Genomic DNA, 27343 nt, shown 5'->3' with positions numbered 1-27343 from the left:
TTTGATTCTGAAGGACTGACCTCTCTGCATCATTTTGAGCTTGATTCATCTACAAGGCGCAACAGCTGGATCGTTTCTTTTGGCTAAATCATGTCCTTATTGGCATAGCTTCCAAGAATCCAATTGGAGAATTCACCTCTGAAGCGATATAACAATGGGGAAGAAATGCGACAGTTCGGTTTGATCGACCGGAATTAGGAGCCCAGCGACTTTCTATTCCGACAATGTCGCCCTTACCTATTTGGCATTGTCCTTCATCTAATTCTAATCCGAGTTAAACTTCTTACACGGGGTTGAAAACACACATTTCATGCCTCATTTGGATTGCGTGGAAGTACTTTGTGTTTAAAGTCAAGAGCGTTAAAAAGTACTACTATCTTCGATATGTTGGGTTGACTCTGGCAACATTTCAGCAAACTGAAACCTCTCAGGAAATTTCAAGATCAAATCCTGTCCCCACCAGGCCAGAATTTGTAAGCAAGTTTCTGATCCATCAAATTCCAATTCAAATCCTTCAAGGGAGATTTGTAGTCTTCAATGGTGGACTTACAAGCTCCAACTCATTTCAAACACAAGCATGGGAGCGAGCAAAAATAATCACCATTCAATGTTAAATCAATCTATACAACCTTTTGTATATTATTATGATAATTAGATTGTCGTTGCCTCCTCTATACTTCTCAAACAGTGAGACAAACCGAAGAAAGAAGAAAATATCTTTTGTATAGCAATCGCAACATAGAAAAAAGACAAAATATATAAGACAAATGATAAACCTCTGAAAGAGAAAAAAAACATTTTCTTCTTTGTTTTGCTCGGTATTCTCATCGTCCCCAGACAAAGACCGCTCATGCAGGAATACACAAACATTACACAAACATCAACACTGTCAGCTTCTCTACTATATCACAGCAACAACCTCACTCTGCATCCATTCGCTTCTATCCCTGTATTAAATCTACATTTCAATCTCTTGCTTCTTCTCGCAGAAATACAATCTGCTTAATTTTCTACTGTATTATTACTCTTGAACATGTCAGATGGAAGAGGACCCCAGCTCCATTCTTACGGAGACCGACGGCTTTCCTCCTTCAGCAGACAGACCCCCAGACTCACAGAGTCATTTGAAGCGCGAACGCGGTTATCCGCGGTTGCTCCGACCCCGGGCTCCGCCAGAAGAAGAAGCGGACAACCTACAAACCAGATAAGGTCCAGTTTTGGCTACATGGGCTCAACAGCCGGTGGAGTCACCCCTTTGCTGCTCCGAAGAACCTCTGGATCTCGCAACCTACCGCCCAGCAATCTGACAGTCCAGCTGCGTGGTGATACTCGGAACTCCCGGAACAAGGTGTATATGGAGCTTTTGCTGAAGGAAGTTTACGATTTTTGCATAGCCAACAACTTTGAGGCTGAGATGGGTCATCATATTTCACTCGCGACGTTTGAGACGCCCACACAGAAAGACTTTGTTTTCTTGTTTAAGTTTTTGTACGGAAAGCTTGATCCAAATTATCGCTTTCTGTCACTGTTTGACACTGATATGAAAGCAATTCTAAAAAGTCTCTCATATCCAGCCCTAGATAAACTTCGAGATGCGCTGAGTGCGGCCGGTGAGCAGAATTGGCACTACAATCTTGCCATGCTCTATTGGTTGGTTAAACTCAACCTCATGCTTCTGAGTGTTAACGAAGAGGAAACTTTTAATGCACCAACTCGTGCTTTTGAGCAAATATACAATTCTTGTGTTTTCTCATCCTATGCAAGCTTCATTGATAGAATCGACGACTATGAAGAAATCGATCAAAGTATGGAGAGAGAATTCAACAACTACAAGGAGGAAATATTTAAAGCAGAGCAAGATAAGCAGGCAAGTATAACAGCTTTGAGCCTGGAGAAAGAAAATCTCTCCGAAGAATTTCGTCGAATCGAGGAAGCCGAAGATATGACGGGTCGCTTGAAGACAGATATCGCATCTCTTAACAAATACACCAACAGCCTCCAAGATGGATTCACTTCGCTCAATTCTAAAGCTTTGGAGTTTGATTCAATTATTGCAAAGCTTGAAGATCGTATCTCCGCGATCCTGCAAGACAAGAGTCAATTCAATGCAACTTTACATTTGAAGGGTGTCGAGATTGACCAGCTTGGCAGACTTGAAGACGAACAGACTAAGATTGCAAAGGCAGTAGAGTCAGTGAATAGTAGATTGCGAACAGCAGAGGCAAAGATTCACTCCACTGAGGATCGCTTAGCTCTTTCATACCAACAACTTGTTGACAGCGTGTCCATTTATAACCAAACGATTCGCAAAATTCCTTCACTTGCTGGTCAGGACGATATTATGATTAATGAGGAGGTAGTTCACAATAATTCCCAGCAGTTTGAAGCCGAAATGATTATCAGCAGAACTATTAGAGCAGAGAAGGACGTGATTACACAATTAGATGGTCAGATCAAGCAAGATCGTCTTTTCAATGACGAAGAATATCTTCAAACTTTGCAACTCATAGAAGAGCACAAACAAACCTTGACCGATCAAGAGGACAAAATAAAATTGCTCGAAGCGACCCTCTCTAAAAATAAAGTTTCACAGGAAGAGCTACATTCGAAGAGCACTTTAGAAGCCCTGCGGCTCGATGCCGAAATTGAAAAGATGCAGAAAGATTTGCAGGCAATGAAGGCAGATATGACCCTTGAAACATTGAAGGCAAAGACTTTGAACACAAACCTCAAACGCGAACTCATGGAAACGCGATATCTCATTAAAGATAAACGTGAGACGCTTTTGCGTACCGTTCAGAGCGACCTCAACTACGTCATAAACTTTAAGGACCATATTCAAAAGACTCTTGAAACTTTACGCCTTCAGACGCATAAAGAACTTGAAACTGAGCAAAAAAAGGCTGGCGACGGCTCAAATACTAATCTAGTCATCAATTAATTCCGAATCAGAATCACGCATCGAACAGTCCTTTCCTTCATTTCCTTTAATAATGATACCAATGCAAAGAATACAATTTTACATTGCTTCTTAACAACCCAGCGAAGCAAATCTCAGTGTGTAATGTCACTACATAATACAAGACTACTCCAGGTATATGTATTGAGTAACCCTCCATGCATTCTATGTACAAATTAAAACTCTCCTCTAAGCCACATCTGCTTTCTTCTAACACGATCCTTTCTAGCTCTTCTAGTAGTCTCGTTCCATGCTTTTTTCACAGTCTCAAGCTCAGCAAGGACCTTTTGTTGTTTGGCTACAGAACATCCTGTAAGGATATTGACCTTAGAAGGCTCAATGTTGAACTTCTGAGCCAACTTGCTCACAGACCATTTTTCAGGGTCTTCCTGTCTCAATGTTATGATTTCCTGGACGATCTCTGGTGTCAAATTGTATTCTTTCTTGTGAGCGTAAATAATTGGCATGTCCGCGAGCTCCTCAGCGGTATATGTTTTGAATTTATCAGCCAAAACAGTCAAACGGGGGTCATTTTGAGGAATGAATGCCCTAGGAGTGTCCTTCAAACTAGGAGCAGAGGCTGGAGGATTGTATATGAGGCCTTGGGTTGTCTTTGGTTTTATGTTGAAGGCGGATCTGACCGGGTTGTACAAGTTGGTCGGCCTGCTTTCGTAGGGCAAGTTTTTGATGGAATAGTTGCGAACCGCCGATTTCCACATGTTTGGTGTGTTGTGGAGAAGTGTTGTAGGTTAGCTTTGATGAAAATTTTCGGTCGTGCAAAGATCGTGTGCATGAAAAGTCTGGGGAAAGAAAAAAAAAAAACGTTGGCGTGAAATGAGAGAAACAATAATTTTATTTATTTCTTTTCTTGTTTAGACTTGATTTATTTTTTGTATCCGGGTCACTAATTGGTTTCGTTTGTCTTGACTACAGTTGATGCGAATGGCTCAGAAACGGATATTGATTGGGCTTCCCCCGAGAGTTAATGCTTTCTAAGGGGACTTTTGCAGGTTCACTCGTGAAGCATGTCTTTTAATTGTAATCTCTGCGCTGAATTAGAATGCGATTCACTTTTCCAGTACTATAATGGTATAATGATCAATTTTTGTGCAATCTCTTCAAGTAGAACATCATTGGGCTTCGTAAAACAAGAGAGAAATGAGCGAAATATATTTTTATACTCAGTAGAACTCAACTGAATTATATGATTTAGATATTCTTGAAGATGAATGCGCAATTTGTTGCCTCTTGGATGCTCACTATAGACAGATTCAAAGAATAAGGCAGAATGTAAATTCCAGAAAAAAATCACTTTCTATGTAACACTTTGTGTGTAATGATAATTCAATGATTAAACTTGTCATGTGTGTGATGATAATTCCGCTCAAATTCTCACAATACAAATGTTACCCAGTTCCTGTTCTTCTCTGTGATCGGAATGAACAAAATGTTTAACCCCTAATTGAGACACTCGAAGTCCATGAGCAATTGTTTACGCATGTATTCAAATTTTACCTGTCATGATTGACTTTCATTCGTTTATGTATTGACGGGGCGAGGCGACAGGGCTTGAGAACGAAATAGTATAATAACAGTCTGACTCTAGAATACAAAATGGGAATAAGCAAATTGAGACAATCAGTATGAATACATAGAGTAATTCCGTGAGAACAATGTGAGATTATTGAACTAGGGGCCAGACTCAGTGATCCGTATGAATCATTATTCACACTACTATGATGATGTTCTTTTTAGAGATCCGGACCTGATCCCATTTCAGTTTTACGCCAAGAAATTTCTATTGCGCATCGGTATCTTGTGACACAGTGTATCGCGTTCATATTTGGATCCACTGCCAATTGTTTCAGTATGGTTGGAATTTTGAAGAGGTTACAATGTGTCACTTTGAAGCGCACATAAAGCCGCAACATTCATGTAATTGAAATTTAACAATGACGGCCGATTGCATGGGTCGAAATTAGGAACTGCAATTATGGCCTAAAACGGTATCTCTACAAAAATTTCACCGCCTGGTCTGGCCGTTTCTCCTGAAGCACTCTGCAACAAGCGCTGCAGAACCGAGATCAAACGTTCGCCATATTACTCAAATTGAAAGATGATCCAGAAGACAAAACCTATTCTATTTTGTATCAATAGTCGGAATCCAAAAAAAAAATCAAAGAAAATGGAAGGCTCTTTTAAATTGAGTTTAAGTTAATGCATGAACTACTTTGTTCGCCAGAGGGAGTTGTGTGAATTCTGTTGTGTAGGCCATGCCCCAAAACTCTTGGGCAAAAGTTAAAATCGTTGATACACTCTTTTCCGATCAGAAACTCCCTCAATAATCGTTTCATTTTGTGTCTACAACTCTCAGTATTTCCTCCGTAAACTGTCATACGTTCCTCAATAATGGGGTACATGAATGTCTTACGCCTAGAACCAATGCTCGTAATTCCAGACATACCAAAACGCACGGCCTCTGCAGCTCACGCATTCCGAGACAGACAATCTGGGCAATTGTCCGTTTTTTCGGCCAATGAAGACTGCAAGAGATGGATGGGAATGAGCCGCAGAATGTGGATATGCAGATTGTCCAGTCCCGATCTCGGCATTCCCAAGCCAGAAAATAGACTTTCAAACAAACGATGGTGTACAGCTCATGTTTTTTTCCATCGTGTTTATTTCAGCGAATTGTTGCTAGTCACGCTTGGCCATATCATCATCGTTTTCATTTGTTTTGTGCTCCGTGGACTGTATGCGGACCTGTGGTTAGTGGCTTCATTGAGACTGTAAGTCAATGCACAAGAAGAATCGCGTGCAGACAACGTCAACTCTGTTCCCAAATAGGAAGACGCATCTCCAGATTCAGAATAAACAAAAACAATATCCACACTAAAAGTCGCACTTTCGAGCTACCTGCACTCCCGCGCCGTTTTACTCCTGCACTCCCAAGCTGCCCACTCAACTTCGTGTGAAAACATGTCCCGCTACGTTTTCGACATTCACCAACCACTTCTTCTTTTCTGTTGTCGTCCCTAAGTTTAACTTGTCACTCCTTTATCAGCCCAAACTTCAACGCACGGTCTTCACCAGTCCTTCTTTTACAAACACTTTAACAAATCACACCTCAAACCATCACTCTCGTTAACACCCACCTAGCCTCTCGTTTCACCATGAACCCATTGTCCGTTGTTTCTGTGTTGGCCGTTGCTGCTTCTGTTGCTGCTAATGTGACTACTATCACTTCTACTCTTACTGTGACCACTACCCTGTACTCTCCTCAGGAATTGCAGCTGATTGCATCTCAGGCCTCTCTTCTGGCTGCAAGTGCTGCTTCTGTTTCCGGCGCTTCTGTTGCCTCGGTATCTGCTGCCTCTGTGTCTGCTGCTTCCGTGGCTTCTGCTTCTGCTGCTTCTTCTGCCTCTGCTGCTTCCGTAGCTTCTGCTTCTGCTGCCTCTGCTTCAGCCGCTTCTGTCTCGAGTGTGTCGGCAGCTTCTTTGAGCTCATTCCTCTCTGCAAGCTCTCAATCTGCTGCCTCTGCATCTCTCACTAAGCAGGCATCCTCTTCTGTGACCGGCTTGACTGCCTTCAACGGAATTGTTGCTGTCGCTTCAGGTTTGAACTTCTCTCTGGTCCACTCCAACAGCTCTTCTTACCACATGAGCTCGACTCCACTCACATCCCTGGCCCGTGCTTCTAGCACCGGATCCAGCGCTTCTGCTAGCCAATCTGTTTCTTCAAGAACTTCCCAAGCTGGCGCAGGAACTGTGGGTGTGGCATTTGGAGTGTTGGCTGCTGTTGCTGCCAACTTGTTGTAGGCAAAGGACTATGAGAGAAAACTCTCTTTTATATTTTTCTCTCGTCTTTGAGCTTTAGCTGATGGCTATGCCATCAATGCGTTTCGCCTCGCTCTGTGCACTGGCTTGACACTTGTCTTTAATCACAGCCGTGCCAGACATCCAAAACACTACCCTTTTCCTTCTATATTTGTTTTATTCAATATGTACGTCTGTCATTAAGATCCTTCAAGTAGTTTTCCTTTTCAAGAACGTAATACTCTCTTTCAGATAATCCATTTGGGATTTTGGGTGGAACTGAAGGCTTCTCTTGTCGATTCAAGCTTTCATCATGAATGCGGTCAAATATACTGGGCGAGAACCGTTGAGTGTCCCACTTGCCTTCTCCTAAATATCCAGTTTGTTCAGTCTTAAGATCAACTTGAACATCTTTGAATTGCATTTGTCCGTTTTGAAGCCGGAGACTCTTCGCCAAATGTTCAGAAGGAGTTGGAGCGTAGTGTTTGGGATCAATGTCATCATTGGAGCTGGGCTCTTTTTTATTAGGTGACTGGAATGTGAGTGATTTGACTTGCTCGCCCATGTGGTAAACAGCTGTAGGCAAATGATCCTCCTCGTCGTCCAAACCGAAACTTTCAGCGGAGAATGGGATTTCTGTAGATTTCTCAAAACCCGTTGCGCCTGGTGGAGGCTTCCTTCCAGGGCTTCGACCCGGACTTCGGCTCGAGCTTTTTACAAGGCTCCGGGTCGGACTGAGAGGAGTTGGTGAAGTCAGGCCGCTCTTCGGAGGAGGAGGTGGTGGTAGATTGTCACGCAAAGGTGACATTCTTCCATGGACAATGCGCTCAGGACTATGATGATTTCTTTCAGATGGCGACAGGTTCTTTGTAAAGACGCTGAACTCTGAATGGGGTGGAGGTGGGGGAGGAGCACCAGTGTCTATGTCTTCTAGAGTAACAGCAGGGAGAGGTGCAAAGTTGAGGGATTCGTGATCATGAACAGGAAGCTCTTGAACATATGAAGACTTTGGTTTGTTTTCATTCGCCCACAACGTAGAAATCGCCTCCTTGGAGCGAAACTTGTTTCTTAGTCTGTCGAAAGTTCCTCCCTTTTTACCATCGCTAGAGGCACTTTTTACTGGGGGTATGGGACGTTCTGGATCAGATCGACGAAAAATGTTTGCTTTTTTCTGATCACCACTCACAAACACGTCATGCATGATTGGCGAACGATTCGGGCTTGGAGCCAGGTGTCGAAACTCTGGACTTTCATCATCAGATACATCCTCAAGCGCATCTGAAGTATGCAGAAAGCCGATTTTGGGAGGAACAACGGGGGCACTGGGATAGAATGTCATCTCCAAGTAGATTTTGCCTGCTTGTTTCCCTCTGAAATCTAGGTCATGCCAGCTGTCCCAGATGTATTTTCCTCCCTCTTGCAAATTGGCAGGATCCAGGAATACTCGTGAACAGTCTATTTCTGTGCCTCCTATGGGAGTTGGATCGCTTTTTGTCTCATCCAAGACATCCAATCTCATAATCGGTTTCCGTTCTCTTCCAAGCTTAAACCGGATCTCAAACGTCCATTCAGGTGTTTGGCCTGCTCTGAAATGACTCGGAGTCTTTTTGGCGGTTGTGTTTATGCGAAGAAGCACATACGGCGATTGCTTATCGAGCTTTCTTCTGTTGGGTAGATGCTTAGCTCGACACACCATTATCACCAATGTGCCATCAGCGGTTTCAGAAAACTCTGCCATAGTGATTATATCGGTATTATTCTATAGACGTGAGTGACTGCTTCGGCAATTTGGCGGGAACTGGCGTGTTCTGATGTTTGTTGATATGATGTAGTTAGAGACAATGAGAATCAATAATACAGCCAAATGCGGTAATGGCCTCAAATGATGGTTGAGTCAATGTTGTACTTGTTATTTAAATGTGGAAACTGGAAGAAATGTTCCGTCGTATTTTCGCTTTTTGTCAAATTTGGAATTATATTCCACAATACAAAGTTTTGTCGGATTCATTGTGTACTTTCGTCAAGTAGTGCCTCAATGGATAGAATTTGCGTATTCGCCTCAGAACATTGAATGTTCAAAGGCAAAATATTCAGAAAAAGAGAACAGATGAATGTTCCAGGTATTTACCAGAATCAAGCAACTCGTGGTCATTCGAACCATTGCCTACTGTTTGGTGTTCTTAGAGAATATAACTAGAGAGTCTTAGTACTTCTGTGGCAATAACATTTTAGAATCAGTTATTAAAATCTTGGGATATTTTATTTCATCAATGGTTTTCAAAAATATGTTCTTGTTTTCTCACTCATGGTTTGATCAGATAAGTATACACCTGATGGTCTGCTGCTACAAGACCGACTTACTTCCATTCCAATGATAAATGATAAAGTATCTGGATTAGCATGAAAACTATAGACCTCAGGTAAATCTTAGGCCCATAGGTGCAGAATCACAATTTAGATCCTTGAAACCCTGTTTTACCAACCATGCTTATACAACACGTCTTATTCTCTTACAGACAATTCACAAATGGAAAAGTTACTTCGGAATTGGAATGAGTTCTTCTCTTTTGATTTTCAAATTGACAGTCTCTGCTTTATCAAAAACACCTTTCCAGATCAGTTGACCCACGTGACATGCATCTCATCTATAGATTCACCCTACTAAATCAGTCACTCCTAAACTCTCTCCGCCAACGCCATGTCATTTAAGAAAAGCTCTGGAAGACCCAACTTGCTTTTTGGCGTCGGCTTGGATGATTTGAAAGCAGAGGAGCAGAATAGCCAGAAGCCGTTCATCGAGCTTCCTGTCCATTCTGCCCTCAGTCCCTACGAGGAGAGTGCCGCCAAACAGACCATTGCGTTACAAAAGCTTTTGTACAATGGTCCATTTTTCTCTGGCTCCGAGTCGCTGGCTCTAAAGGCATCTGCTCCCCCTATTGAGCGTTACTCGGACAGATATAAGCAGGTAAAGAAGGTTGGAACACTGATAGACGAATACCCATATCAGCTCGAATTTTTTCCGGAGGAATTGTATTCTGTGATGGGACTTAGTAAGAAAAAGAAGGCTTTGCTCCTGTCTGCTTTTAAGGCAGATGGTGGACTCGCCTCGTATGAGATCTCCCTGCAAGGTGAAACAGTGGATGTATTGGAGAAGCTCAAACATATGGCTGAGGAGCTAGATGCGAACGGAAATGCACAGGAAGGAGATGAAGGACTCGAGGAAGATGATATCGATGACCATTTCGAGTCAGATGATGACAACGATTACAATGCTGAACGGTACTTCGAAAACGGCGATGACGACATGGGAGACGATGAGGATGACGAGGCTGCTTTTTAAACAGACCCGTAAATTAAAAATTAGAGGCTTTGCTTGGTGCGTGTCTCTGTGTACATTAGGTTGGAATAGGCAATATATTACTTAATTTTTTATACAATTACCTTCTGAACGGAGGTATGGATAAGTATTACTCACGAATCGAGATTTTCCGTATTTCCTATGTTTAATGCAATGCTAAATGTTAAAGACCAAGGTGGTGATCGCGTTCCGTCCCTCTATCTTGCCCAACCACCGGCCGAGACGGTGCTCCTTCGCCGTGGCAACGAACACCATAATTTTTTTATCGTCTGTGAGCTCAGCACCGCTGATCTTCACCACACATCCCTTAACACTAAGGCTTCCGAGAAGGTTGAAGGAGCGGAAGTTCTCTCGTTCAAGTTGCCAGACACGAACTTGTCCATCATAGGATCCACTAATGAAGATATCACTAAAGGGAACAGCATAGAGCGAAGTGATCCAGTAAGGCTGTGCAGGTGGGATTTGGCGGGCAGCCTTGCTCTCTTCTGTTTCGGCACTAGCTTGTGCGGGCGTGAACTGTGGGAGGAGGCCATGAGCAACTCGTTGAGTAAACAATGCTTTCTTCTTTGACCTTGACCACAAAGAGATGTTTCCGTTGTCAGATCCTGTGACAAAGTGCGACTCATCAATCATCAGCACCACATCGATAGATCCCTCGGAATGGAATGGTACATCAGAGACCTCAGCAGAAGCCGCGTTTTTCTTGAATGATTTTTTCTCAGAGTCACCTCCTCTGAAAGTAAGTCGTGACTCTTCAGCGATCTTCCAGTACATAACAGACTTGTCTCGAGAGCCGACAGATACACAGGCTTCCTTGGCGAGCGCACTTATGTCGGTGATATTATCTTGATGTCCGTACAAAATTTCGAGTTGCGCATACTGATTGATGGAGAACGTACGAATACGCAAATCTGCGCAAGCAGCGTAAAGTTGGTCGGTGCCTCTACGGAACGTGATGGCATTGACAGCGCCACGAGTCTCCAACACTTTAAGACAGGTGAGATTCTCTGCCGACCAGATAATAAGACGTCCATCAAGGCCACCAGTGACGACAAATCGTCCATCACCTGAACAGGCTACACAACTGATTTCATCATTGTGATGGTTCAGACTTGGAGTGCTGGTATTGATCTTACTGTACCGCAGGCCACCACGACTATGTTTCACACGCTGTGGCTTGTTATTACTGTTGAGTTTCCACTTGATGAGCTCGATGTCCTTGGACACAGTGTAGATGTATGGGAAGTTGGCGGCGACTCCGGTGAGGTTTTTACAACCGACACGAACGTGAGTGCGTTGAAGATCCAGAAGCTGGCCACTAATTTTTTGTCCATAAAAGCGGTACACATTTCCTTTTCCTTCTGCGGCATCTTGCTGTAAACGGGTGGCGAGGAGATCTCTGTCTAAATCCTCAGCATCGAAATCGTCGTCACCTATGTCCTGAGACTTCAAGTTCTCAAGATATTGCTTAGCAATACGTCTTCTTTTATCTGCCTCATTCTCATGCTGGAATTCTTCGTCGGAATCAAGCTCTCTTTCATCGCCTTCTCCAACAGCTGAACCCTCATCGCCTGAGTCGTCTGAATTACTGGAAATTTCAGAGTCTGGATCATTCAGACGTACAGGAGCCCGAGCTTTTTTGGGGCCAGTAGAGGCTCGGGTACTTCGTTTTCTCTTTTTGGAGGGATCTGAAAGAAAGGGATCGCCAGCCATTTATATTGTTTGTGTGGAGAAAGATGTAGATGAGTTGAAGATAGATGTGGTTTTCAAGTGGGGGTATGCAGGTTGATGGATGGATCCTCATTCAATGAGATGAAAAAAAGCGGACACGGAAAAATTAGGGAGAAATATAGGAAAATATTGATATCGCAAAGTTAATTTTGTTCGGCTTTACTGATTTGTGACTTTACTGTGACCGATTTGGGATGATTGAGTTTGGTGAAAGTGAGATGAGGTCGATGAGATACCCTCTTGGTGATTTGCAGCCATTGATAATGAGGGTCAAAAAAGACGAATGACCTGAAAAATAAAAATTGTAGGAAAAGTTGTGAAAATGCTTTATCTTGTTGTACTGATTGTAAAGTTTTGTCTTTATCAATTGAATAAGTAGCAGGTACTACTAGTTGGCAATCGTGAACTAGGAACAAACACAGGAGATTCGAGTCTCAGTGTCATAGATTGAGATGTCTTTGAATCAAGCTTGTGCCCTGCTTATTATAAAACTCTCGACTTTTTCTTGTCTTTAATGTGAAACGCATAACGCCTTCCAACACAGACCCTTACCTTTACTGGATCAAATGATATGTTATGAACTCGTGAACTTGATTTATGTCCTATTTACAACCACCCAATTGTAGCAGAATTAACTACACACGAGTTTCAATACAAAAATCTAACAGCGCTTCCGAGCCTTGGCGTCAGACAGAATCAAATGATGTTAAGAAGGTATGGGGAATAAGTGACTTTCCATGATAGACCCGGCAAGTAATCATCTAGTGAAGCCAAAAATCAGCGCTAGAGCTTCAATATCCTCAGAAGAATACAAGACATTTAAATCCAATTACTTCCATCCCCACACTGGTAACACTGGATCACCCTTTTCCGACGACAATCTTACTCCAACAAATCTTCAATGTCGTGATCTTCAGCAGCATCATAAGCACCTTGGTGTCTTTCACGTAAAGACTCTGTGGCCTCAGCCAAAGCTTGCTCCTGTCTTTTGACGTTTCTTCTGGTGGTCTTTCCCCAGCCGAAAGTCTTTGCCTCGTCTTCCAACTTTTGCAATTTCTCTTGCTTCTTTTGCTCCTTCAACTCGGCGTCTCTGTCCTGCTCCTGCTTGTCCAAATCAAGCTCTCTGCGCACTTGTTTTTGCTTAGACCAATTGGTGTAGTAGGTCCGGATGAAAAGATAGAGACAGACGATGACCGTCAAACGAAGATATTTCTGGAGAGTATCCTTATCGACATAGTTATACAAAAACTCAAAAATGGGAGCGGTAGAGGTTGCCTCAGACATGTTTTAATGATATGATATGTGTAGTATACTGAGTAGTATCGATTTGGTTCGCGATTAATAATATTGTTGGGGACAACAATAATGTGAAAGGCAAAGGGGAAAAAAGTGGAGCAAATGTAAATTTTGAATGAGACAAAACGACGATGATATTTGAGCGTTCAATTAATTCTCGCATGTCGAATACTTCAGGTAATATTAATAATCTCCGTTGTTTCGTTTGTTTCTATGGTCATATTGGCTGCAAATCAAGCATCAATCTATCTAGTCCGATCAAAGCTCTTCGTCATCGCTGTTGAAAAGATTTTCCTCAGGAAAGTCACCCACCTCTACTTTATTGGGGGTCACAAAACTGCCGTAGCCCGGCTTGGCGTTGAAGTATCTGACTCCATCTAGGCTACCATCGTTTTTACCCACTGGCTCATCGAATTCAACACCAACCCACGGCTTTTTACCCTCGTCCAAAGCTGGAATCTTGCCGATATATTTCACCTCACCTCTCCGTTCACCACCAATATTTATGATACGACATCTGTCCCCGACTTTCATGGAGGCAGCTGAAATGACACTCTCGGACTCCAATTGCTGCACACGGGCTTCATAGGAGGGATCAAATCTCCCAAGTTGCTCTTTCTTCTTCCATTGTAGTACGGAATCATTTCTGTTTTGGTATGCTTCTTCGGATAATCTGTATCCATCGTTGGCCTGGTCTTGAGCAAGATCGGCTAAATGCGAGTTAGGATCGCAATCTTGTACGTGAATTCTGCCGAATTCGACGATATTCAAGTCAGCGACTGTTAAATCCAGGCTCTCCGAGTCCAAAAGAATGAACTCATTGCTAGTGTTGTGGGGGTAGTATTGAAGCTTTTGATGTTCCGGCGCGATCCCTGTGAATTGTTCAATGCGCTGCTTCAAATACGAGACCTTCCATTGTGGCGAGACTCTTCTTTCAGAAGATGTTAGGTCTGATGTGAAAAAAACAGATATGTCCATTTTGGTTTGGGTACTCCACAAATCAGGATGACACAAGAATCTGCGGAGTCACGAAACAGGATTAAGAGAACGGAAAACTGGAAAAATTACCAATTATTATTCCATAATTACTTACTTCAAATTTATATCCGCAAAGAATCAAACGTCTTTGGAAAGAGACCGACGTGCAGTTGTATCAAAGAGTCAATACTTTCAGATGAGCAAAAATAGAACTTGACATTATCAGTTCATAGTTGAATAAAACGGCAAAAAAAAAGTGAAGAAGAGACAATGTGTATATTTGGCGGTGCTGATTAGTTGAACTAAGTTGTTGTTCTAACTTCGGCCCTGTGAAATATTACCCACGGTCAAAGTTACAAAAGAAAAAAAATGCATGTCGGAAATTTGCTATGTTCTTCCACTTTCTCATCCAGTTGGTCTTCGGCTTCAATTCCTCCCTTGTTCTTTTGCTTTGTATTACCTCTCCACACTCTGTGCGACAATAGCTAACTGATTAATCGTCAATATGGAAAACGTAAGTCACCAGACAAGCCTACAAATGCATCGCTCTTTCGATAGTTCATCTGATACTAACAACCAGAAACGTCAGTTCCAAAGACGTGACAACCGGTCCAATGATAGGGGCGATAGACCCAGAAATGACAGAAACAGAAACGACAAGGACAGACGGGGCAACAACAATAAACAGGACCGCCCAAAGAAAGAGGCCATTCTTGACTTGCAGAAATACTATGGACAACAAGTTCAGGTCAAGTTTATCGGCGGTAGATATGTTGTTGGAGTGTTGAAGGGATTCGATCAGTTGATGAACTTGGTTCTTGAAGATGTAGTTGAGACATTGAGAGACCCCGAAGATGAGTCTATGTTGACAGAGCAAACAAGAGAGTTGGGCACTGTGATTGTGCGTGGGCCACAGATGTTGACCCTTTCGCCATTGCATGGAACGGAGAGCATTTCCAACCCATTTGCTGCTCCACAGGAGTAGGTGTGTATTAAAATGAGATAGAACAGGATCAAGCGCGCATTATTGATTCGAGTTTGTGTAATCGTTTGAAGAAGGCAAACGTTTATGAGCTTGGATCTGGCTCTGTCTTCTGTCTAGTATCAAGGTTAAAAATATAAGTCACTTTGAAGCTCACAAGTGTATGGAACTGCTGTATTGGTATTACTATTAATTGCCGTATTTGTCTTGACGTGCTACTTTGATACTCTCATCTTAAATCCAAATGAGCAAATGCTGATGTATGATCATCAGGGAAAAACGCCAGATTAAATAAGCAAGGAAACCGCTTGTGTCAAAATACATGAGAATATCTCCAATTTCTTTAGAGTATGCATTGCCACCTGGTGTATCGATAGCCAGACATATCTCGTTCAAGGGTTTACGACGGAGCCTTCTATTCAAAATCAACGCCTTGAATAAATGAAATTAAATTCTGTGCAATTAAAAAACAGATAAAGATCTCATCAATTTCATTACATGTTTATTCCAGTAATATTAATTTGCTATCCCGTTTATGTTTCACCAGTACCTGCCATACACAGGCCCTCATCTCTCCTGAAAAAGTCATCTACAACACCATCATCCTTCGAAATGCATTTGATGTACACTTTGGGACCCGACGGTAAGCGTGTTTACACTTTGGACAAGGTCACCGCCGACGGCGAGATCACCAAATCCGCTCACCCTGCCAGATTCTCTCCAGACGACAAGTACTCCAGACAAAGAGTTACCTTGAAGAAGAGATACAACCTTTTGCCAACTCAACAAGAGTAGATATAAAGCAAGCCTCTGAGAGGCATTTAGCTGTACATTAATAGTGTAATAGAACATTTTTTGGAATACTATTGTAGACTTGAAATTCTTTTGGGAACCAGCCTACACTGACCCATCCATGAAGAATTAGTGGCATCATATATGCGGCAATCATTTTTGATCTAGAATACGAGCTAATATGGCAGCCAAAACTCGTTGTTTTAATCGCTTTTACTTGGGTCGATGATGTGATATCGAAGCACACATTGGTGTCACGATTTGCCAGAACAATCTAAGTAAAGATCCATTGATGGCGAGGGCTTGAATCATGAAGGTTCTGCGGGCGAGGTCCTCTTGACTGCCAGCTGCACGATATAGACATCTCCGTATCCACAATGCAAATGAATCTATATCTTGCTGTTAGCCCAATCGACCTGCTTAAACTATAAAAATTCCCTCGATCAAAAGGCCGAGTCCCGCTCATGTACAGCATTAGACAAATACTTTCAAAATCTACAACGGATCCCGCTTTTGACCGGTTGCTTCAAGATTGTACTCGGCGCTTTTGCTGTAGTTCAGCCACATCCTAGCTAGCACCTCCGTATCTTTGTTTTTATTGCTTATATCATTGAGCGTTAGATTGACATCATGAACTGCTTCATTTAGGTTTTTCTGGATGTTAGAGTCGTTAGTGGGAGAAGTAAACACAAATACACATACCATGTTATTGATTATGCGCGAGAAAAGTGCGGATTGGACCTGCTTGTGTGGATTATCCATTATTGTTGCATGAATAACTGTCAATTTATAGATCCTGTACCCGAATGCTGCTTTAGTATTGTTGTAGGTGCTATGAGTTAGGACTGTTTAGATACGCGCGTGAGATAGAGTATGTTCCACAACGAAAGACAAAAGTTCTCGTACACAATTTCATTTCAAAGCAACTCTATAGTTTTGAGTATGACCAATATTCAAAAAAGGTTCAATTTCTCCGTGGAAGTTGCTTAAATCTTTGTTTCATGTTTAAATCTCGAATCATAAGTTTTGATATTACTCAATTTTGTATCTATAAATTATCCTTTAATATTCCATCACGCATGGAATCCAAAATCGTTCATAAGACTATCAACATCTTTCCACAACATATCGTTGTTTGCGAAAAGATCTTCCTCCAACAGAACGTTGATATCTTCGAAGCCAGATCCTGACCCTTGATACCCTGATCCAATCGACTCTGAATTATTGTTCATCAAAGTTGGAACAGTCAAATTCTGATTTAAAACTGATTGTCCCTTACTTGACCGTCCATTATTGACATGTCCATCGTTGAACCCATGCTGAGGTGCAGCGGACGGCGGCCCGCTAATAGTATGTTCATCCGTCTTTACACTTGTGCTTGGAGACGTTTGATTGCTACCATTCACAACCTTGAATATTGAGCTGCGCTTAGAAGCTGAAATCGGCTGGGGGTCAAGTGGAATTGTTCGAATGATCCGTCTCGCTGTCTGCTCCGGATCTTCGGCATCTGAGAGCAGACGTTTTTTCCGAGCACGGCCAGAGCTTCCATAACTACCAGGAGTTGTCCGCTGGCTATCGTTGGCCCCAGTTTTATCCGAATTGTGTGCATTGGCAGATATAGTTTCGTCATCCGACGCGTTGATAGCATTTCCATCTCCAACTTGATCATTTTCGTCGGAGGAGGAGCCTGCTCCGTCCTCATTGGACTCTGAATTGCCATGCACATCTGTCTTGATGTTGAGCTTTGCCAAGCCCACTTTATCTCTGAGAAGCGACAAACAGTCAAAGAAAACAGATGCTGCCATTCTAGACTTGATCGAGATTCTCAATGTGACCTGATTTTTCTCGTCTAGTCGACTGAACAATTGCCACATATTTCTCATGATTCCACTACCTCTGTAAGAAACGTCGTGCTTCATGATCGAGGCTTTTGCCACTAAATCCACGGCGATGCTGTAGATCTCTTTTGCAGCATTTCCGTCAATCACCGATTTCATGGGTGAGTTGGCTAATTTCACTATGAAAAAGGATGCTTGCCAAATGTTCAAAATAGAAACAGCTGGGAGATACTCCACGAAACGACTGTTTTTCGCCTGGCACATTTGAACGTGCTCAATTAGGGACACTGAAGCGTTGTAAAGACGTACAAGACCCTTTGAAAGTTCGAAGGGAGAAATGTTTTCTGCGTCAAGGAAATAGAAAGAGAGCAAATGTATTCTTGCGAGAATAAATTGTAGCTTCCTGAACCCGTTTTCTTGAGAACACTCCAGGACAACCTTCAATTCTAAGTCGTCGAGTTGATTTGCCAAAACTTTGAGCAAAGCGATTCGCTCGTTTGTTTGTGCTGCTCCACTGAAGGTTGCCAAATTGAGTGTTTTACATACTTGGTCTTCGAACTGAGCAATTTCCATGATATGACGAGTCATGACGGGTAAGTCACATTGTTGAGCAGAGAATGTGTCGAACTGAACAAATGCTGGGTATCCGAAAGCCGAAGCGATGTGCTGGGACACTATGTTACAGAATACCCATGTCTTCATTTGCTCCTTTGCCATTTCATATTGCTGGACTTGTTCTTCGACACCAGCATACTGCTCTATTAGTTGGCCAGAAGTATGGAGACCAATTCTAATAGCCTGATAGAGAGCCACACCAATCGTACTCCATGATGAGTCTGCACTCAACGAGGAAGTCAAAGGTGGCCACATAGAATAAAGAACAAAAGCTTGGACAGAATGGACCGAGCAAGAGTTCATAAGCGGCTCGTCTTCCTCAGTGGGATTGTACCGTGCGATCGGAGATATGGTGATCTCTGCAAGGATGTTTTTAACCAAAGGAGAGAGCTGTACCAACAATGATTTGTCCTCATTATATCTCCTGAGCGTCACATAGATAATGACCCAAAAGAGAGCAGGGCATAGTCTGTAGATTCGTTCAGGGCCACGAGTTACATCAACAATAGGCAAAATGGGATGGTAATTTTGAACATACTCCAAGAAGAGGGATCTAATCATTTCTGCTGAGAGAGAAACGTCCTCAAGGTTCTTCTCTTCGCAAACAAGAGCACTTTCCGGTAGAGATATCTTGCTGTAATCTTGCTGAGGACTACTGGAACTAAGTGTACTATGGGATCTTAGTGTCGAAGGGCCACTGATAGCAGCTCTTCCGCCCGCGTACAACAGCCCGAGCGGCTCATGTACTGCTCCGATGGGCATCAGAGCAGGAATCAGAGCGTGAGATTTTGGATCAATTCCCATCTCTGAACCCGCAAGTTGGACTCGATCTAGAGGACCAGGAGATTGTGAATTGGGAGTTGCAAAACGAGAGGACGATACTGCCTTGAAAAATGCCATGGGCAGCTCCGGAGCTTGAGATCCAGCAACTGCAGCGTTTGTCATTGAAGGCATGGCACGTAGCGGGTCAGCAGCAGCTACTACAGGCCCCTGGAACGAGCGTTTCAATTCAGCGAATTCTCTTTCAATCAGAGCCAAACGAGCACGTTTTTCGGTTCTTTTGAAACCTTTTTTGAGCTCGCAAGTCAAGCCTTTCGTTGCACATCGTGTACAAGGCAATGGATATCTAGCATGGGCATCACACTTTGACTTCTGTTGGCGGCAACATGTACACGCCAAACGGCGAGTCTTTTTTCTATCTGCCTCGGAATCTTGGTTTGGATCTTGACCAGATTGGTCTGAAATTTCATTTTCTCGTTTTATGTGGCCGAGATGGTTATTGAGATCTTCGCTAATATTGGCAATGTGCGCCAAACTATCAAGCGAGGATTTGTTCATGACGACGAGAAGGTAAATAAATAAAGAACACGGCAAAAAGGTTCGGGGCACTTGTGCCGGTCTGATGCGGTAGGGGTTTTTATCCCAGAGAACTGAGTATGTCTAGTTGAATGGTTCTCTGTGGGGAGGTTGTAAGCAAAGTGCGGCTGAGATGCGATGCGATGGGGTCCTATAGGAGTATGCGCTTAGTCAGGGGTACAGACAGCTTGTGAAGTGGATAAATGAAACTCGGTAAATCTTTTTGATGTGAAATTTGAGATTTTTCTTTTGGTTGTAAAAGGGTTAGTGCATTGTTTGAACGAATGCCAATTGAACCCTAAAGTATGTAAATGGCAATGGCCAAGAGCTCGTAGCGAGATGGAGAACTCCCAGAGTTTCTCATTTCTGACAAAATAGTTTCATCTGATATATATAAATGACCATCAATTAATAAACACAAAAAATTACAGCCTAGATCGATTGTGGCCTTAGTTGAATAGATTCAAGAAGCGGTTCAAGAAAATCTGGTGGTCCATTTTAATGATAAATAAATTGATCTAGGTGCAAGTGAGCATTTGATCTTTGGGTAAAGATTATTACGAATCAACAAAGTCACGGTTTCGTGCACGCCGCCCGTACATCGTTAGCCCGTCAAGCGTCTCACAAGACCCTTGAAAAGACTCAGACCGAGACATAATTGACACACAATTTGTTTCTTACACATAAAAGGCAAATTTCGCGAAGAGAATTCAAAATTCTTGTAAAATTTTTGAAGTCCCAGATCCAGCCCCGAGATTTGCACTTTTTAATCTCATTGATATCAGACATCCGTGTATTACATCTCTAATAGCTCTACTCAAGCTCATTCCTGGCAAATTAAGTCTCACTTAAACTATTGATATCACCAAAATGAGATTTCTAGCGAAGTTGCAAAACAGTCCTCGAGACGTGAAAATCCTTCTAGCATCTGTCTTTCTACGGAGAGCCAGTTTTGGTATTACAAGTCAGGTCCTTACACTCTTTCTTATATCTGTTGGTATCTCGAAAACAAGTGTAGGTATATTCATGACCCTCACTTTAGTTGGGGACACATTGATTTCATTGGTGCTCACATGGTACTCAGATCTATTCGGTAGGCGGTTGGTAATGATAATGGGATGTGTTCTAATGGTGGCTGCTGGGCTCATCTTTGCGAAGGCGCTGAATTATTGGGTTCTCCTAGGTGCAGCAGTAGTTGGTGTTATTTCAACATCTGGTGACGAGACTGGGCCATTCAAATCTGTCGAGGAAGCATGCTTGTCTCATGCCGTTGTACATGAACTGCGAGCTTACATCTTCGCCACTTATGGTCTTCTAGGAACTCTTGGCCTGGCTGTTGGCTCCTCTGTGTGTGGTGTTTTGGTATCCTACTGGTCTGAATCGCTTCTATGGCCTTTGATTAAGTGTTATCGAACAATATTTGTGATCTATGCAGCCATTGGCTTGATGAAATTCACTCTCACCAGTCTTCTTTCAAAGGATTGTGAGGTAAATGAAGTTCACAACTCTGAAACTGCCGTATCTGATATTAATGAAGAGTCTCAGATTCCTCCATTAATGGCTACCGAACAAACCGAATCTGATCCCTTGATTGAGGGCGACGTCCTAGAAGAAGCTTCGGAGGAGGCTTCGCCGACATTTACAGGGGTACTTTCTCCTGAAACCCGCATGTATTTGCCTAAACTACTTGTGGTATTCATGCTAGATTCATTTGGCTATGGTTTCATGCCTCCAGCATGGATTGTGTACTATTTCAGAACAATTTATCATGCTAGCCCTGCGTCACTTGGAACATTGTTTTTCTTCACCAATCTTGTGGACTCAATTTCCTCAATTGCATCTGCTATGACATTCCTGCTTTTTGGCCCAGTAAAAGCCATCCTAGTAGCCCAACTTCCCAGTGCAGCCTTCTTCGCTCTGATTCCATTTTGGAAGTCTTACACCGTTGCAGCTGGATTCTACTTTCTCTTTTGTGCATGTGCTACCATGGATGTAGTACCTCGACAGATCCTCTTGACTCAATTGATACCAAAACGGGATCTCGTGAGAGCCCTCGGTCTAGTCAATATCGCAAAAACATTTGCCCGGTGCATCGGTCCATTGTTTACAGGTAGGATTGCAGAACATGGACATTTGGAAATTGCATTTTATATCAACGGGGCTTGCCTCCTCCTTGCTGATTCGATCCTAGGATTTAACTTCGCTCATCTAGATCGAAGCATCTTACGAATTCATGGTAAATAAATAAATACATCATTTGCTATCTATAAAAATATTTCGTGTTTCATTAATCATCTGTGAGAAGAGATATTCATGCAAGTCTATAAAATGCGCTTAGAAAAGAATGCGGAAGATTTTCTTATGCAATGGGAGGGCTTTGAAAGCTTCCCGGTCTTCGACAAGCTCTTGATTAAGCTTGTCGAAGTCCAATTCAGAACGTCCGGTATCAAGATCCATAGTTGCCAAAGGCACAATGGTATTGAACTTACGGGAGTAAAGTTTGTGACCAAAGTAAAATACAAGGAACACGATTGCACCCAAATAGTTCTGGAAAAAGACCTCTGCCTTTGGCTTACTGCCGAGGGGGAACAAAGAAACCCAGAATTGCAAGCAGAGAACCACAATCAAACAAATAGTTGCATAGTAAGAACCCCAAACACCAGTCTTGGATTTGTAAGGAAGTTCACTGAGAGGTCTGTTTTGCTTCGACATTGCGGCTCTGAATCTAAGATGAGCAATAGTACAGGAAGCCCAAGTGAAAAGCGTCGACAAAGCAGAAAGACTAACCAACCAGTTGAAGACTTGCTCTTGCTTAGGTGAAGCAGAAACAAAGGCAAGCAAACCAACGAAGGCACTAACAGCAATTCCTACCAATGGTCTTCCTCTTCTGTCAACATAGGCCAAAATCTTAGGAGCCAAGCCTTGTTCAGCCAAAGAGAGAATTGTTCTAGAGAAACCATAGATGGCCGAGTTTCCAATAGAAAGAAGCGAAACGAGGACCACCACATTGAAGATCGATGGCAAGACCTTGATACCTCCAAGTTGAATGGCCACAACAAAAGGAGAGGCAAATGCACTAGAGGCTTCAGTCAATTGCTTGGTATTGGATGCGACCAAAAACCCGATAAGGGTAAGTGTGAACAAATAAAAGATCACAATTCTGTAAAAGACCATCTTGATGGCTCTGGGCAAAGCAATTCTTGGATTGGCCTTTGATTCAGCAGCGGTCAAACTGACAAGCTCAGTACCAGCCAAAGAGTATGTGGCAGTAATCAAGACATTAATGACACCTTTGAAGCCATGAGCGAAAGGGCCCGGGTTGTGCCAGTATTTGGCGCCGATGTAGCCCTGTTTTCCACCACCACAGATCAAAACAATGGCCAAAATATCGAAACCAACAATACCCACGAGTTTGATGAAAGCACAGAAAAGTTCAAAGTACTCGAAGCCTGCAGTGCCGAACAAATTGAGCACAATGATCAAGACATAGAATATAGCGATCCAAACCACAGAATTAATGTCAGATTGCCAGAAATTGATGGAAAGAGAGGCGGCCACAAGCTCCAAGGGCATCACAACAACCCAGAAGATGGCGTAGTTCCATCCAGCAGCAAAACCAAAACTAGGATCGATAAAACGAGTGGCGTATGTAGCAAACGCACCAGAAACAGGAAAAGTACTGGACAATTCCGACAATGCTTGCATAACACAGTAGAGAAAAGAAGACACAATGGCCCAGCCGATCAAAATACCAGCAGGTCCACCAGCCGCAAGGGCCTTACCAGAAACAATCAAAAGACCCGAACCAACACATCCTCCCAAAGCAATGAAGGCCTGGGTGATAGGACTGATCGAAGCCTGAAGCTGTGTGTCTGCGGTCTTCTTAACTGCTCTTTCCAATGAGGTCAAGTCGTCGCTGTCAGAGGACTCCAGGTGCTCTGGACGACGGAAACTGTCCACGAAACGGTTCCATTTGTTAGCCTTCACGGGAGCTCCAACATAAGGAGGCGTGCTGCTGTCTATGGATCTGAGGTCTGAGGTCAGACTATTCTCCAGCTTTTCTATGGAGTTTGAGATGGGCTCCATGGTGAGATGAGGTAAGTCAGATGTGTGAGTAGAAGAATGTGTGAGTAGGGTGTTAGAACAGTGGAATCAAAAGGCGTGAGACGTAAAAACAATCGACAATTCCGTGACGCAGTAGGAAATCGAAGACAGTTATAAATCAACAAAAGTGCCAAGGACGCGGAAGTTGCAACACTGATATACTCGGTCGTGGGCTAACGGTCAAGTGAAAAGAAAACCTAGAGATGGCTGCAAAATTGCCGTATTCCTGCAGGCAGGCCCCTCAGTTGCCTCAGTTCGCCCTACTTTGTCATGCGGTCGCCGAAATGGGTGGTGCAGATGACTTAAGCGCATAGGGCCAGCGAGCGGCTGAACCCTGTCCGTTTCACCTTTTTGAGGATGAAATGGTTTCCATCATATGCTTCATTAAATGCTCGGGAGCTTTCTGGACATGTATGAGGATTGACAGAAAAAGCAACGTTTTACCTGCAGAGAAACCCCACATTCAACCGCTGTTACTGCTTTGTTCGATGCCAAGTCTCGGCAACAAATACCGGAGACGGCCCGCTAGCGAAGAAACTAACCAGGGGGCGTTGGACTCGATTTACGAGTGCGTCTATGCGGTGAGGGTTTCTTTTTTCGGCGTTCGCTGTGGGCTGCCTGCAGGATACTCTACCATCCATTGTGAGTGTTGTCACGCCTGAAAGGCGGGATAGACGACCGGAAATCTGATATTTAAAGTTTGGGAGTAATTTATTGATAAACGTGGATTCCGAGTTGGGACAATGGGATCTGTTTCAGGATATTTATGGCTCTGTTTGGAGTGTTTTGGCTCGTATTGGATGTGAGGGGAGGACTCTTTTGGTGCACTTAGCGAGGTTTAGGATGGAGAGGGTCTACAGATGCACCATCTCTAAAAAGTGGAATGTCAAAATTAAAGCTACTGTCAACCGCGGCCATCGTAGTCAATTGCCAGTGGGTTTAAAACGGGTTTCACATATCCGATCTCGGACTTCCAAGTCATGACTCAACAGGTTCTTAGTAATGCGACGGCAAGGAGTCAGAGCATACCCTACGATGAAACTATCCAATGTAGCACGCTTGTATCTTGCAATTTTGTTTTTTTGAGATACTTGACTACATGAAAATTAAAGTTGAGTTTTCACTCATAAATTCCGACCCAAGCCGAATGCATTCTGATGCCGTGAGTAACACATGGTCTCTCTAATTCTTTCGGCTTGTTCATCCATTTACTATCTATGCCACTTTTAAAGGTTAAGCGTTCTCTAGCAAATTTTATCAGAAGAGGAAGTGACTAGGACAGACTCACTTATTTTCATTAAAAGTTCACCGGTCTTTCTATTTTTTGCAACTCATTCATCTGTCTTATCCTCCTGCATTAAAACCCCACGATCTCGGGGCCATCTGCAGTCGCTCCGCACTCATATCAATCGCCTACGTCATAATATCTCCAGTTCCAATCTACTTGCTTCCTTTGAGTATCGACGTGTTGCAAGTATAAATTTCACAGAATCTATTCTTCATACCACCAGAGTCTTCTACCCTTCACAGGAAATTGCCAAATCGCCAATTCATTGTATTTGAAAATGTCGCACTTAAGCTTTAAATCCACAATCGAACCAGCTAAATTGAAGCTTATTTTCGAGCTCGCTGAAACTACAAGTTCGGGATTGTCGCCAAAAGAGTATAGTCTGTTTTGGTCAAAAAAATTAGTCTCTTTCATTCTAAGCGGCCGCTATGGTAGAGGCTTCTATCTTGAGGATAAGAGCGGCGACATTGTTGCTGGGCTTGTTGTATCTCACCATCGCGCAATGTATAAGGAACCACCCAAGGGTATTTCTGCCATTCCGGATCCAACTGCTTTCGGGGTCAATTCCATCCTGGGCTTGCGTGTTTCGCATCTTTATGTTAAAGAGGGTGCAAATGAGAAGGAAATAGTCGAAAGACTCCTAGGTAAGGCTATCTCTGCAGTCGAAGAGGAGTTGCTCAAGAGAGAGCTCTCAAAATCTTCTGATAAAAATGACAGTTTCAAGCAAATGGTCACCGATACGTCTGGCAAGGTAGATTCCACCCTTGCAAACTATTATCTCTCCAAAAAGTATTTCTGGTTTACCCACTCCAGTACTGTAAAGGAATTGGAACCATTTGGGTTTAAGAGTAGTCCGCTAGAGGGCTACAGGATTCCGGAACCTTATTTGAAGAGTGAGACCGTGTCTTTGGTACTGAAGTTGCTCGAACTGGATTCGAAACTAGGCACAGGAAAGTCATTGAAGCTTCTCGATGTAAAAAACAACAATGACAAGGACTTGATTCGTGTTATTATGCAAGAAATCGAGCTCGAGACCGTTTCTCAATTGAACAAGAGTACCTACCATTCTGAACTCTCTGGCGGAATAAGGTCTTCGCTGTCGTTGACCAATGTTGATACTGCTATTTCTGCAGCTAAGTTGGGTTCCTTCAATGAACTCACTGCTATATCTGAACAAATGGCGGCAACTAGTATTGGGCTGTCAAAACAAGGATCAGACGATTCAGTCAGGAGAAGATCGTCTACTGCCTTTCTGGTTGGGGTTCCTCGATTCTCATTACTCCCAGACTTCTCGTACCTTGAGAATGGATACGAGTATGAGCAGCTTGTGGCAGAGAAGACTGCATCTCTAGGAAAAGACGTAGCTTCCATTCAGGGTGCCATTCTCACCAATGAGTTACAGCGCAAGTCGTTTTACATTCTTTGGAAAATATTGCCGGGAAATACTTTCCAGATCATAGGCATGGGTGAGCTCAAAACTGATGGAGGTTTCGGTTCGTTTGGAAATGACGGATCAAGGGGAGGGGATCCATTCACTCGCAGAAGAGGTTCCTCGTTTACCGGAATCAATGAGATGGGTGGATTCAACTTTCAAGACTTAGACATCTTAATTTCGACTGCCATTTATATTGCCAACAAAAAGCTTGTGGACGCTCCAGTTTTCGTTCTGCTCAATGACTTGCCTATGAGTATCCCAACGCCGCTCTTACATGACTTCTTCCAGACCTACATGGTGAAGAGACTCAATGGTGAAAATGAAGAAACTACAAAGGAATCTGAAATTGAGTACGTACCAGACTTCGCTCTGTACAAATTGATTCCAATGTTGAGAAAGTTCGGATCTCTGAGCATCAGCTTTGAAATTGACTGGATAAGGAACAGTGTAATGCAATATTAAGTACATCTCCAATCATGACTATCCTAATTTCGTCTTTTTTCTAGATCACTCAATACTACTCACAGAATTCTAGCTTTCAATGTACTACACAAATCATTTACGTAAGGCGATTGAGAATCTTTTCAAGACAACAAATTTTACATCTAACATCACTATTGTTAAAATTTACCGAGTATTTTTTTTTTTTTTGGAACCCTTGTGAGGATATCTAGTAATTTTGGGTTTCTGGAACGCCCTGCAGATAGTCCCGGAGTTAAGATCCGCCGGCCCCACAATTCAAATTCCGGGGTAACCAATTAAAGTTTCTATTTAACTTCCACCCACAACTACTACC

General features: G+C 42.9%; 15 protein-coding genes across 15 annotated transcripts; 7 read left to right on the top strand and 8 right to left on the bottom strand.

The window, feature by feature from the left end:
• Positions 1–1033: 1033 nt before the first annotated feature.
• On the top strand, positions 1034–2941 carry PUMCH_003005 (uncharacterized protein; the record flags this gene model as incomplete). Its single annotated transcript, XM_063021992.1, has 1 exon — positions 1034–2941. The coding sequence occupies one exon, from the start codon at positions 1034–1036 to the stop codon at positions 2939–2941; it is 1908 nt and encodes a 635-aa protein (XP_062878062.1).
• Positions 2942–3135: 194 nt separating this feature from the next.
• On the bottom strand, positions 3136–3678 carry PUMCH_003004 (uncharacterized protein; the record flags this gene model as incomplete). Its single annotated transcript, XM_063021991.1, has 1 exon — positions 3136–3678. The coding sequence occupies one exon, from the start codon at positions 3676–3678 to the stop codon at positions 3136–3138; it is 543 nt and encodes a 180-aa protein (XP_062878061.1).
• Positions 3679–6132: 2454 nt separating this feature from the next.
• PUMCH_003003 (uncharacterized protein) lies at positions 6133–6777 on the top strand (the record flags this gene model as incomplete). Its single annotated transcript, XM_063021990.1, has 1 exon — positions 6133–6777. One exon carries the CDS (start codon positions 6133–6135, stop codon positions 6775–6777), a length of 645 nt encoding a protein of 214 aa, XP_062878060.1.
• Positions 6778–6955: 178 nt separating this feature from the next.
• On the bottom strand, positions 6956–8512 carry PUMCH_003002 (uncharacterized protein; the record flags this gene model as incomplete). The annotated part of the gene is made up of 1 exon (XM_063021989.1): positions 6956–8512. One exon carries the CDS (start codon positions 8510–8512, stop codon positions 6956–6958), a length of 1557 nt encoding a protein of 518 aa, XP_062878059.1.
• Positions 8513–9472: 960 nt separating this feature from the next.
• On the top strand, positions 9473–10114 carry PUMCH_003001 (uncharacterized protein; the record flags this gene model as incomplete). Its single annotated transcript, XM_063021988.1, has 1 exon — positions 9473–10114. The coding sequence occupies one exon, from the start codon at positions 9473–9475 to the stop codon at positions 10112–10114; it is 642 nt and encodes a 213-aa protein (XP_062878058.1).
• Positions 10115–10288: 174 nt separating this feature from the next.
• PUMCH_003000 (uncharacterized protein) lies at positions 10289–11845 on the bottom strand (the record flags this gene model as incomplete). Its single annotated transcript, XM_063021987.1, has 1 exon — positions 10289–11845. One exon carries the CDS (start codon positions 11843–11845, stop codon positions 10289–10291), a length of 1557 nt encoding a protein of 518 aa, XP_062878057.1.
• A 900-nt stretch (positions 11846–12745) lies between these two features.
• Positions 12746–13147, bottom strand: PUMCH_002999 (uncharacterized protein; the record flags this gene model as incomplete). The annotated part of the gene is made up of 1 exon (XM_063021986.1): positions 12746–13147. The coding sequence occupies one exon, from the start codon at positions 13145–13147 to the stop codon at positions 12746–12748; it is 402 nt and encodes a 133-aa protein (XP_062878056.1).
• Positions 13148–13417: 270 nt separating this feature from the next.
• PUMCH_002998 (uncharacterized protein) lies at positions 13418–14137 on the bottom strand (the record flags this gene model as incomplete). Its single annotated transcript, XM_063021985.1, has 1 exon — positions 13418–14137. The coding sequence occupies one exon, from the start codon at positions 14135–14137 to the stop codon at positions 13418–13420; it is 720 nt and encodes a 239-aa protein (XP_062878055.1).
• A 505-nt stretch (positions 14138–14642) lies between these two features.
• Positions 14643–15122, top strand: PUMCH_002997 (uncharacterized protein; the record flags this gene model as incomplete). Its single annotated transcript, XM_063021984.1, has 1 exon — positions 14643–15122. The coding sequence occupies one exon, from the start codon at positions 14643–14645 to the stop codon at positions 15120–15122; it is 480 nt and encodes a 159-aa protein (XP_062878054.1).
• Positions 15123–15617: 495 nt separating this feature from the next.
• Positions 15618–15914, top strand: PUMCH_002996 (uncharacterized protein; the record flags this gene model as incomplete). Its single annotated transcript, XM_063021983.1, has 1 exon — positions 15618–15914. The coding sequence occupies one exon, from the start codon at positions 15618–15620 to the stop codon at positions 15912–15914; it is 297 nt and encodes a 98-aa protein (XP_062878053.1).
• A 492-nt stretch (positions 15915–16406) lies between these two features.
• PUMCH_002995 (uncharacterized protein) lies at positions 16407–16673 on the bottom strand (the record flags this gene model as incomplete). The annotated part of the gene is made up of 1 exon (XM_063021982.1): positions 16407–16673. The coding sequence occupies one exon, from the start codon at positions 16671–16673 to the stop codon at positions 16407–16409; it is 267 nt and encodes an 88-aa protein (XP_062878052.1).
• A 311-nt stretch (positions 16674–16984) lies between these two features.
• PUMCH_002994 (uncharacterized protein) lies at positions 16985–19702 on the bottom strand (the record flags this gene model as incomplete). The annotated part of the gene is made up of 1 exon (XM_063021981.1): positions 16985–19702. One exon carries the CDS (start codon positions 19700–19702, stop codon positions 16985–16987), a length of 2718 nt encoding a protein of 905 aa, XP_062878051.1.
• Positions 19703–20590: 888 nt separating this feature from the next.
• PUMCH_002993 (uncharacterized protein) lies at positions 20591–21964 on the top strand (the record flags this gene model as incomplete). Its single annotated transcript, XM_063021980.1, has 1 exon — positions 20591–21964. The coding sequence occupies one exon, from the start codon at positions 20591–20593 to the stop codon at positions 21962–21964; it is 1374 nt and encodes a 457-aa protein (XP_062878050.1).
• Positions 21965–22054: 90 nt separating this feature from the next.
• On the bottom strand, positions 22055–23806 carry PUMCH_002992 (uncharacterized protein; the record flags this gene model as incomplete). Its single annotated transcript, XM_063021979.1, has 1 exon — positions 22055–23806. The coding sequence occupies one exon, from the start codon at positions 23804–23806 to the stop codon at positions 22055–22057; it is 1752 nt and encodes a 583-aa protein (XP_062878049.1).
• Positions 23807–25389: 1583 nt separating this feature from the next.
• On the top strand, positions 25390–27009 carry PUMCH_002991 (uncharacterized protein; the record flags this gene model as incomplete). Its single annotated transcript, XM_063021978.1, has 1 exon — positions 25390–27009. The coding sequence occupies one exon, from the start codon at positions 25390–25392 to the stop codon at positions 27007–27009; it is 1620 nt and encodes a 539-aa protein (XP_062878048.1).
• Between the last annotated feature and the right edge of the window lie 334 nt (positions 27010–27343).

This window comes from Australozyma saopauloensis, chromosome 3 (genome assembly GCF_035610405.1).
Source record: "Australozyma saopauloensis chromosome 3, complete sequence".
NCBI lineage: Eukaryota > Fungi > Ascomycota > Pichiomycetes > Serinales > Metschnikowiaceae > Australozyma > Australozyma saopauloensis.
The sequence above is the reverse complement of the archived record's forward strand: the minus strand, read 5'-3'. Positions and strand labels throughout refer to the sequence as shown.